Source organism: Azolla caroliniana, unplaced genomic scaffold (genome assembly GCF_043228905.1).
Source record: "Azolla caroliniana isolate FFs.n. ecotype wild unplaced genomic scaffold, voAzoCaro1.0.p SCAF_14, whole genome shotgun sequence".
Classification (NCBI taxonomy): Eukaryota; Viridiplantae; Streptophyta; class Polypodiopsida; order Salviniales; family Salviniaceae; genus Azolla; species Azolla caroliniana.
In genome coordinates this window covers 20,824,029-20,836,348 of record NW_028230449.1, presented here as the reverse complement: position 1 = coordinate 20,836,348, position 12,320 = coordinate 20,824,029, and the positions used below count along the sequence as shown (strand labels likewise).

General features: G+C 35.7%; 1 protein-coding gene across 1 annotated transcript; it reads left to right on the top strand.

The window, feature by feature from the left end:
* Positions 1–3,997: 3,997 nt before the first annotated feature.
* On the top strand, positions 3,998–11,873 carry LOC147855881 (phosphoenolpyruvate/phosphate translocator 2, chloroplastic-like). The gene is made up of 9 exons (XM_087330431.1): positions 3,998–4,473; positions 6,047–6,169; positions 6,247–6,399; positions 6,488–6,573; positions 6,702–6,786; positions 11,027–11,146; positions 11,254–11,322; positions 11,432–11,561; positions 11,642–11,873. Exons 1-9 carry the CDS (start codon positions 4,000–4,002, stop codon positions 11,710–11,712), a joined length of 1,311 nt encoding a protein of 436 aa, XP_087186557.1. The 5' UTR covers positions 3,998–3,999; the 3' UTR covers positions 11,713–11,873.
* The last annotated feature ends 447 nt before the right edge of the window (positions 11,874–12,320 follow it).

Here is a 12,320-nt window from a genome sequence, read left to right as displayed (position 1 = left end):
GGTTTCTTTCAGCTTTATTATTTGATTATACAAAGTTTTTACTTTGCAAGAGAAGAGAAGAACCTGAAATATGTTGTATAACCTGATGAAGCCTTAATGGGCTTTTCCATGGTCTTGGCTTTATGCATGTTTTCTTTGCATAGTCAATACATGCGGATTCCCACGCATAAAATACAGTCCTTATGTTAAACGTGGAACTATGCAAATGGGAAATTAGGCTTGTTGCACCATGAACGGAATCAAGTCATATGTCCATGAAAATTGTATCCAACATTTGCTGTAAAGGAAAGTTATATCCCCCATTCAAGGAAGAAGAGGAGATAAGCATAAATCCAACTTATCAATTAATTGTTCAGTTACCGTCCCAATATATTTTTGTACATTTTCTTTTGGATATTGTTAAAGTATAAATGGTTGGTTCCAAATTCCTCAATTATACCATGAAAGATGCACCTCAACAATGCTGTCTATAATTGGTCCTCTCTTTTTCCTCTTTTTGCTTCATCAAATGTTCCAATATATTGTTTTAATAAACCTAGTTTGAATCTGATGTACTTAATGTTTTTAACAATGTAGAATTGTCATGTTGGAACTATTTTAATCACTGCACATTCACCACTTGAGAAGCGTTTTCATCCTCAAAAATAGTTATTGGGGATCTAATGCAAAGTGCAATAGTATCTCCCCAAATTGTTTTTACCTCATCAATGCTAAACTAGGAATTCTATGATTTGAACCATTGTAAATCAAAAACTTTAAATTGTGAACCATAACTAATGCTAAAACTTCTATCAAATTCCTTTGAATACTCTTTTTGAAATAAATGAACCTTAAAATATGAGTTAGAACCAACTTATAAGTAAAATGTGCTTACATTTTGAAACAACCCTCAATAATGTGGTGACAGGTCGATACTTTTCCAATCTTAAGAATCTTAGACTTCTCATGAACCTTGAAATATCTGACATATGTTGGTGGTCGTTAGTAAATCCAATTGTAGGATATGGTTTGAAACCATACAATTACATGAAAGGGCTAAAACCCAGTAACAACATGCTTCCCACTATTTGTACACAAACTCTAGAATAGGGTGCTATGTTCCCATTTTCAATTGGTGTTATAATAATGTATACACTATACATATATCCTTGTGCATAATTTGCCTATACAACTCAACTATCTCTTGTACGATGATTAATTGTACTAAGACAAGGATTATTGATTGGGTACAAACTCTTGAAACGAATGTGTGAAAACATATGAAGATTGAGGATAAACATTTAGATCAACGGTTGTCCACCAATTTAAAGACTTTCACTAAAGGAGAAAATCCTTTGAATCGCAATACCAATGTGGAGCATATGATGCAACCAATGCAAATCATGTCATTTTAAGAAAAAATTATGGAATATATCTTCTGTACATTATTGATATTTTTTATCATATCAATTGTTGTGGCACCCTTTATAGAGTTGTCAACATTGTCTTCGTATGCGATGTCTAATTCTCAACAATAACAATCTGAGTAGACATTGGTGAATGACTCGCCCAACTCATCTGCTTTTGTAAGTGTTTTTTCAACCTCCCGTCATCCTTGTAAATGTTAAGAAAGCAACATCCTTGATTAGCAACAATCAATATATTAATTACATAATTTATAATCTTTATTTTACAAACTTGTTTTCTTATTTCTAAACCAATGCCATCTTCCAACTTAAAAGACAAGTTTCACCATATGATTTGATTCATGTTCCACATTTGTTTTGGGCCATCCAATGCAAATATCCCAATAGTTGCAAGCACTTCTACTAATAGGGAATTTGTATATTGACTATGTGATGACAAACGTCAATTGAAAAATCTCAAACTTCATGGTACGAGAGCTCAGTGTGTTCAACTAGAATAATAATTTGAGGTTTGCCACCATGGGTCTTTAATGCTCGTTTTACCATGGTGGATACCGACCTTTTCTTGAATATAACACATTTTCTCCATCTAATGTGGAGATCTTTCACATGTACCTTATAAGAGGTTGAATCTTCTACCATATGATGCGTTGAATTCAATATGATGCATATATGGTTCTAAGAAACCCAACCATGTCTAGTTTTGAGTATTTTTCCCATATTGTATACTTTAAACCATGAGCCTTTGCAAAGACTAGACCTGAGATTTCAAACTCTCAAATGTGTTTGGGAATTTACTTGAGATCCACATCAAACTCGAGACGACGAGACATAAACATACAAGTACAATCAATAGGGAAACCCAAGTGGCGACAAACATGACCTTGCTCCAATATTTAGCCATGCATCCAAGATCAATTAGGCGATTTTTTATGTATCACATAAGCACAAGTGTATTTATGTGTAATATCAAGGCCAAGGCAAATACGATGCACACTTCCATGGTTTTATTAAATCGTTGAGTACAACTATCATGAGAGATGGAAAATCATATGTTCATTCATGAGCTATAAATAGTTTCTTATTAGAAAGCAACTCTTACCACTTTCCGTATATTGTGCCAAGGTGTATAGCAATAACATAGCAAAAATGTAGTGATAACAATGTTAAACACTAATAGCCTCAACAAACAACATTTGATGCATTGGTTGGGTCAAAGGTATCAACCTTGTCAACAGTGTCAAACAATAATGACCTAAACAAAGAAGCTTTGCCATGTTGATTTTGTTACCAGGGTCAACTTGTCACTTCACCATTCACCATAACATGCGACATTGTATCAAGTCCCAAGGTGAAAACAAGGCTTCATGTCCTTGCACAAAACCATCATGAGACATAAAGCTAGGCAATAAACAATCAACGTACATTATCATATGATTTTCAAATATGTAGTTGCATTAGCACAATTTTTGTTTCTCTTCCTAAAAATAAATCATGACCACTGGCACATTCAGAATATTACAAAGAATATCTCATTGCCAACAATAAATCCGTAAGGCATGGGGTGGGTAATACAAGGTAGCCCTTTTTGAAGTCAATTCTCTATTACTTCAGTAAAAATCTTCTACAACCCATCCATCAAGGACGATATAAGTCACGAGCATGAGCAATCTAACTTCCATAGAAACCTAGTGAGACATAAATTACATGAATCAAGAATTTTATCATAAGTTCACACACACGCACACACACAGTGCAAAGTGCCCAAAAATGCGGACTCTCAAGTGCATTTACTCTTTAATAAAAATTCCCGAGAATTGAGTGTCACTCCCTTTTTCTCCTTTCAAATTGGGGTTCTACATGCATCATGGGTGGTTAGCCAAACTCCCATGTCTTGATGTTTATATCTCACTCACCGATAGACTACTTTAGTACTCAATCGCACTACAAAATGCAACGGGTTGGGGTTGCATGCATGATGTTATTGGTCGGGTCCCTCAGTTGGAAATGCCACATGCATGTGTGGTGGGACACTGGGATCTGAGAAAACACAAACACAAAAGACTCTCCATGCGTGCATGTGGATGTATGTACATATATATCCCTTTGGCTTTTGGTGTGCGAAAAAGATGTTAAAATGAAGGATATTCCTTTTCGATGGCAATTGGAAGGACCCAAAGAACACACACAGACAGACAGTTTCACATGAAATCGCATCATCACCAATGAAAAAAATAATACATACATACATACATACATACATACATACATACATACATACATACATACATACATACATACATGATATTATACATGGAGGAGCAGGAGAAGGGTACATCATACATGCATTGCATTACCTTACATTCACAATTTACATGTAAAATGAATGAATTGTGTGTCTGTGTGATAGAGAGAGAGAGAGAGAGAGAGAGAGAGAGAGAGAGAGAGAGAGAGGGTACTGACTGCATTCCTTCCTACCTACAGCCACTACACAGCCGCCGCCGCCGCCATTCCAAGATCAGTGAAGTGAAGTGAGCGAGGCAGACAGACAGACAGACAGACGGTAGGAAGGAAGGAAGGAAGCTCGAAGGCCATGGTGACGGCGACCACGCCCATGGATTGCAGCTCCTCCATCTCTTCTCTTCCTCCTCAGTTCCGCCTTCGCTCTTTGTATCGATCTTCTCCTTCTCTTCCTTTTTCTTCTTCTTCTCGTCCTTGTGTCGCTGCTTCTTCTCCGTCTTTTGGTCGACCTCAATCTTCGCCTTTCAGACGAGCTTCCCCACCACTACGTTTACCTGGAGGCCTAGGGTTTAATCCTCTCCATACTCTTCCTGATGCAAACAGCTTCTCCTCGGCATCGAAGAATTCCCACCTACAGCCTCTTCCTCCTGCTTTTAAGGCTTACTCAGCAGCAAGCAGTGATGGAGTACCTTCAGATATTCCTTCTGCTTCAGACCAGAGCCTAGCACCAAAGGAGAATAGCGATACAGGAGGAACTCTCCTTCTTGGTTGTTTCTTTGGTTTATGGTATCTCTTCAACATCTACTTCAATATCTATAACAAACAGGTGTGTTTGTGTCTTCTTTGTCATTCCTCTGGAGTGAAAGTACTGTGGCTTTGAGTAAAACAGTGTGTTTGATCAGATAATGAAGGTTAGCTGCACATAAGGAATTTATTGTCCACATCCATGATAAGAAACTATAGAAATGAAAGCACGTTATTTCTGAGTTCCAAGTTTCTGTACTAGTTGTCCGATTTTCTTTTTTGTTCACGAAATAACAGGACATATGTAGAAAATAGTAGAATTCGGATGATTATAGTGAATATCTTGTATATTTCTATTATAATTTACTCATTTTATAACTCATCGCAACTGGCAAGCACCAAGCATTTGTCTGGCGTTATACTGAAGGTGATCGCCTATTTTGTGAATGCTGTCATAATGTATCAGTATGCATTGAGCAACTTAAAGTGCGATGTACATGGCTGTAATTGAGGAATACATGGAAGCTAACCTGATATTCTCTTGACTGATTGGAATAGGAGACTTTCAGGACCAAGTAAAGTGATGACGCAGTTTTCCAGGCATTGTTATCATCTTATAACAAAATAAGGCCAGGATTATAACATTTTTGGCATAGTTTATTGGTATCTTGCTTTGCATTGTATCACTGAAATGTTAGATTGATTATGCTTTATAGAAGCTGAACCATAATAAAGTTTTCCAGTAAGGCTTTTCAATACTTATGGGAAAGGAAATCAATCTTAAATGTTAAATATTACGCGAGAAGGTAGCAAAATTCTATTGTATAACATGCAGTTGAATTTCCTAGTTTCTGAAAAGCATACTGGTGCAACATTTTGAAGCGTCCAATTTAACATGGGAACATAAGATGCTTCTACTGAGTGCTGATTCTGGTTAGACGTTTTGAAGGGCCATAGAATTGCGAAGAAGTTTCTTTCTGGTTTATATCACTGCATTTTCTTCATTCCAGCTCCTGTGGGATTTTTGCATTATAACTTAGAGAACTTTTAATTTCAGCTTCTGTTATACATAGGTTTTGCAAAGATGATATGTTCTATTAGTTTCCATAAGCTAATTCCTGTAATTGGTCCACCACTAGGATTCAACTTGTATTCTACATATGCAATATCTTGTTTATGTTAGAAAAATACAAGAAAATTATTATTTCATGCGATAATTTAGACAAAAAGTCTTATTAGGATGTATAAATATCCTCTAAAAGCCCAACATGTGTTAAAGAATTGAAATCCTGGAAAGTCTCTTAGTATAACAAAATCACAAAGATAATAATTTTGAAAGGGCGTTACAATAATTGTAATGAACGGCTATTGTTTGGTATCATCTTCATCTTCACCATCATCAGCATTATGAAGCATTTATTTTTGGAACAATATTATGGAATCAAAATATGACATTTTCTTCTGAAAGACTGAACACAATTATCTCTTGCCAAACTTCCACAATCGGCAAAAGTTGGAGATCAGTTTTCAGTATAGAGATGCTATAAATATTCTTACAACAATCTTGCCTTTGGAACAGTTTTTTCATCATATATTTCTCTAATCCCAAGATGTGCATATGCTGTTCAGCTCCTCATAGTCATCCTGATCTGCAGGTGCTGAAGGTGTTCCAATATCCAGTTACAGTCACACAGTTTCAATTTTTCATTGGTGCAATTATTTCTGTATCTATGTGGACTCTTGGTTTACACAAAAGACCGGAAGTCAATACTTCACAGGTTTGTAGTACTTGTAAGTAATTATGATACATTGATTTTATTTTTGAGATATATCTTCTGATTTTATGGATTTCCAGATTCTTGCAATCCTCCCGTTAGCATGTGTGCACACAATGGGCAATCTTTTTACAAATATGAGCCTTGGAAAAGTTGCAGTATCTTTCACACATACAATCAAAGCTATGGAACCTTTCTTTTCTGTGCTTTTGTCAGCTCTAGTTCTGGGAGAGGTTAGTGTTAGCTAAGCTACATGTACAATGGTACTGGTAAAAGTAAGCATTTGACAACCTTTCCTATGGATTTCTGTTTGCATTACAGTATCCCAGTTTGTTGGTGGTGGCATCTCTTCTTCCTATTGTTGGAGGGGTGGCATTAGCATCTCTTACTGAGGCATCATTCAATTGGTAAAGTTATTTCCGTAATTTAACTTGGGTTCTCCTGCTTCTTGTAATGTATATTTCTTGGTAGTTTATTTTGTGAATGGAGAGGGATGATTTATTGCTATAGTTTTTTTTCTGCATTTTAAAACCAGGGCTGGGTTTTTGAGTGCAATGGCGTCCAATGTGACCTTTCAATCCAGAAATGTGCTGAGCAAAAAGCTCATGGTTAAGAAGGAGGTGCATAATATTTCTTTCTGTTTTTATTTAGATTAATGAGTTCACTATGCCTTATGAACATTCTTTGTATTTCGCATGACTTTGTGTACTGCATATCAATATTTCTTCTGAAAATAAGGTAAGCATCCTAATGCATTCGATTGGGTCACTTAGATATTAAAAGCTGATTCCAGGTCAAGGAAACATCATATGTATACACTTTTAACCCTGATCCTGTGTAAGTTCCTAAGGTCTTGTAGATCCTGTATATTTATATGATCCCAAGGACTAAAATAATTATCTCAATCATGTTTATAATTTAGTTGCTCCATTATTTATGTCCATACAGTAGCTTAGGTAGGAGCATTCATCTTGGACTATCAAAGTGGGGAATGATATTTTTCCACATCTTCACTTCACCATTAAGTACGTAAATGGTTTGAATCCCCCACTACTCTGCTGTTCATCTATACTCTATTACTCAAGATCTTTCAAAGGATATATCATGTGCGTAATGCAATATTTTGAAACTTTCCTAATGCATTTTAAAAAATATACCATCTGTAAAATCTGCAAAATTGTGATGGAGTGAATGTCCATGTTCTTCTAGCATTCCTTTGCTACTATCTTCTAATGATCAGCTATCTTGTTTAAATTATACAACTAAATCCGTTATATTAATCAGGGATTGTTATTTCTCTTTTACCGCTCACCTGAATCTTTGATCTACCTTTTGCTTTCAAATAACCACGTGCACCAAATGAATCCACCTGAAAAAGGCATCATGAGGTTGTAAGGCTTTGATAGGTTCAGTGAACTACTTACACCCCATCAGTCCCATCTTGTAAGTTGCATGGGCTACACAGGCACCTCTTGCTACATTGGTGCATCTGATTAGATGTAACAGAGATTGTAATGTCAGTTTTAGCTGTCAACTGTGTTAATGGGAATTTTATCTTGATGCAAGATCAGTAGTGTTTTGCATGTCATCTCGCAAAGGAATAGAGCTGGCTGACTGAAGTACTAGTTCTTCAATATTGCAACAGTCTTATTAGAATATACTTAATGGATATTTTTCTTAGATAACTTTGATCACCTTTTTGCAAGGAAGTAGAAGATAGAATGACAGTTTCTGAAATATCTGAACGCAGAGATATGCGAAACTAAAAACAATTATGGGGTTTAACACATGGGAGGGATTAAGGAAGTAGAAGCAGTTCTGCAAATCAGAAGCCTACCGCCTAAATAATATACATAGTGGAGTGCGTACATATATATATATATATATGCTATCCAAGATACATAGAATATGCTCTTAGAAGAAGAGCTTTAAATGCTCATGTGACAGCTTAGTCATGCCTCATAAATACCTATTTAATGCTGAGTGGGAATCTTATCCAAGGATCCCATTAAAACTATAAAATATTCTTTCAGAAGTTGTAGTACAGTTCTGAAAACGAGATTGTACAACTTAAACAGAAACTAGAAAATACTAAATAATATAAAAACGTTTTTCTAGTTTAATTAGAGAAACCTAAAGCGCCTTTAATCCCAACACTTTTAGAAGCTATGACAAGCTCCACATTTTCTTCTTTGTAGAAACTAGAAATCTGCAGTGGTTCAGTTTGAGAGACTCAAATCAAACCATTTTAACTATTTAAAACCTAAACCTAATCAAATCAAAGTGTGTTATTGTTGAACTGAACTGTTTCAAACTTCATATGAAATTCTAAAATCTAAACCAGACCATTTATGTGATCCTCTGATCTACATTGTTTCCAACCAAACTGCTCAGCCGTTAAACTGCAACTTCATGGTTTGGTTTTGGTCCAAACCTAAACAATGCCAATTGCTAGTTATAATTATAAACAATAACTTTTAAATTGTAAGTTATATTTTAATTCAATATTATAAAAATGTCCCATAAACTGTTAAGTTGTTGAAACCATGGTTTCAACCTGGATAACTAGGAAACCGTTAGAAGCCAAACCATACTGAACCAGTTTCCTCTCAATGAGTTTTCCAAGTTTAGAGCTTCAACTAAACCTAACTGTACTGCTAAGCTGCAGTTATGTTGTTTGATTTTGACTTAAACCAAACTGTTCCCTATTGCTCTTAGAAATGCAAGTTCTTCGATCTTCTAGATGCTGTAGTTAGTAGAATGCAACTGTAGTTTGAAAATCTAGAGAATCCTAAAACTGCTGCCATCGCCACACTCTTAACTATTGCACGGAAATAGAAATATAAGTTCATGGATCTTCGAGATGCTGTAGTTGTTAGAATGCAACTTTAGTTTGAAAATCTGGAGAATCCTAAAACTGCTGCCATCGCTGTTAACTATTGCACAGAAATAGAAACTGTTAAACAATGAGACAAATGCAGTGGAACAAAAAGAGAATATATATAATCCAACACAGGGATACAATGGAAATTCAATCTTATGTGCCCCTAATCCACCAGTTACAAATTCAAGTGTGTCTTGAAGTGATGACAACTTTAGTTCTCTACAGTTGGATTGACCTTAGCATTTTGTGGCTCCTAAAGTACAAGATTTAGCTTATCCTAACCCAACGAATGCATTGACCTTCCAACCACACTGTCTGTTGACCATTGTCAAACGGTCTGTTGGCTCTTTTTCACACCAACACTCATTTCAAGTGTGTTATCTACACATCTGCATTGCCTATTTTCACGTCTTCTGCTTCATCTTTGTTCACTTGCCTGCTGGAATATCGCATCATTCACATGCTGGTACCCTCCCACTTCACAAGGCCATTGTAAAGAGATCTGGACAATCATCCATTGATGGACAACACTCCAACTTGAGCGTCTTATTCAAAATAAACTCACATAAAGTGATATTTGATCTCATTAGGATTGGCATGGTCACAGAACACCAGATATTCTTTATGATAGAGATTCAACTTTGACTGTATCATGCGATTCAATATATTTTATTTATTTATTTACATTTATATTTCTTAAAGACAAGACAATATTTTAAGGTGTAATCTCTTGTTTGGTCTTATAGGCCATTTTGGCCTCTTAAACGATGTTAATATATCTTTCTTTCTATCTTTCTGTTTCTAATGTCGGATGTGAGACTCAACAGAGCTCTGCTCGTCAGAGGTAGATTTTTGTCGTCTGAATCTCTGCTCTGGTTGGAATCACATTATCTTCCATCTTTGTCCCTTGGCCAAAGTTGATGCTAAATTCAACAATATCCTTAACGTCTTACGAATTAATCTGACATACTTAGTCTGGGTGACAAACATCCCTGATTCCTTGGATCCACCACTAGTACCAAATTGAAGTGCAGCAGACCGAGATTTGTCACTTCAATTCAAAACTCAGCTTCAGCTTGAACTGACTAAGGTTCTCTCATGTACTTGCAGTGAGGACTTATATCCTACAATGTGGTAACAATCCAACCACTAAATTAAGGCATAAAAAGGTTTTAAAATTTGTAGATAGATCATTTGTAAAATTTATTAGAATGGGAAAAGAATTAGACTGGAGGTGAATTATGAACTTTTTGAAGTACAACTGGGCCTTCAGGAATAGAATAGAATAGATATGTTATGGTCCACGACGATGTGGGACCAAATCAGCATATCATATTGTATGTAACTCCTTCCGAAGATGGGGGCTTACTATTCTATAGTAAAAACTCTCGATGTGAAAATAATGCATGCACGAATGCGCTCACCCTTCCTCATGGAAATTTGAGTATGACTAGAAATAGAAATATAATTAAGACATGACTAAAGAATTTTGACATCTATATAGTTAAGATTCTCAAATAATTTATTTTGTGCTTTTTGGTTGATCCAGAATGGAGAGGTCTTGGAAGCTAGGGATCTAAACAATAGTTAAAAATTCTGTGTATCCTTACTAACCCTCACTTATTCGACATCATGAAATCCTTAAACCTTTAGGAACAACCTTTTAACACTTAAATAATGAGTGTCCAAATGTCAGATTCTAGTAAAGATAGTATAGTAGGGTTTGGTAATGCACTATCACAGAGTAGGTATCTCCTGGTAATGCTAAACCTTGATTGCGTCAACTATGCTGTTTGAATAGAAATCTATAATTTGTCTGCATTATCTCAGAGTATGTATCTTATAGTTGTGCACAATCGTGATTGTGTTCACTATGCTTTTTAAACAGACTGCAATAGTATATCTGCACTATCTCAGAGTAGGTTTGTCATGGCTATGCAAGATCTTGATTGTTAGTGGCGATGATGTTTGAACAGAAATCTATGGACAATATCAACCTTTTCTCCATAATTACAATATTATCATTCTTTCTCTTAGCTCCTGTTACCCTGCTCTTGGAAGGAGTAAAGTTCACACCCACTTATCTTCAATCGGCTGTAAGTGCTTCAATTACATTTATGGTCTATGTTTGTCTTCAAACATTAAAAATCATGCTGTGAATGAAGTTTAACATTTATACTTCATTTTTCTGATTTGTATGTAGGGCCTAGATGTAAAGGTTTTGGCCATACGGGCACTCCTAGCTGCAGTTTGTTTCCATGCATACCAGCAGGTTCTTTACCATCTTTGGATGATCTGCTAATTGCTTTGCTTTGCACTGTTAAGTTGAATATACAAGCATGTTCAGGAGGATTGATTTATGTTTTGCCATGATTATTTAGGTTTCTTATATGATATTGCAAAGGGTCTCCCCTGTAACTCACTCAGTAGGCAATTGTGTGAAGCGAGTGGTTGTGATTGTCACTTCAGTCCTGTTCTTCAGGACACCAGTATCACTCATCAATGGAATAGGTTCGTGTAGACCTTCCGTTGCAAGATTTCTTCCTGATTAAATGAACTATTTTTCTCACATACCCATGGTTTCATTACAGGTACTGGTATTGCTCTAGGTGGAGTTTTTGCATATTCAAGGGTGAAGCAGGTTAAAAAGAAGCCTGAATAAGAAGTTTTGGTGGAAATTTTATTTTTTTCTACAACGTAGTTTTTTATAAAATGATTGCGTGATCCAGACATCAGCCTCTTTATGTTGTATTATTTCTGCAATCTCTGATTGTGCAGCCAAAGCTAAAATAAAAGTGCAAGAATGGGGAATTGTTAAGTGCATATATTTCACTCATGTGATCTTGCTTTTGCTCCTGTGGTCCTAGTTAAGGTTAAATAAAAGTTAAAGAAAGCAGATTTTTTTCAGATCATAGTTTCACCTGTTAGGTACATGCACTAAACCTAGTGCCCAAAATAATGATCATCAAAGCAAAATTATGTGTCTTCTCAATTCCAAATTGGAATTGTTTGTGCGTGGCATACAAATATTTTGCTTCTATCTTTCAATAAACTGACAATCCTTTGTATTAATTTTTTGTTAAGAAAAAAAAAAGAAAAGTTTTCTGGACTTCACTATGAATTGATGGATAAAGTTGTTTGCCTTAATAGTGTGGATTATCTTACATCAAATGATATGAAATGTATGTTGATTGAAGATTTATGAAATTTGTTTAGCCTCAACATCAATTTATCATGCCGTGGGATGGTTTCAAAGGCTCTCACTCCACA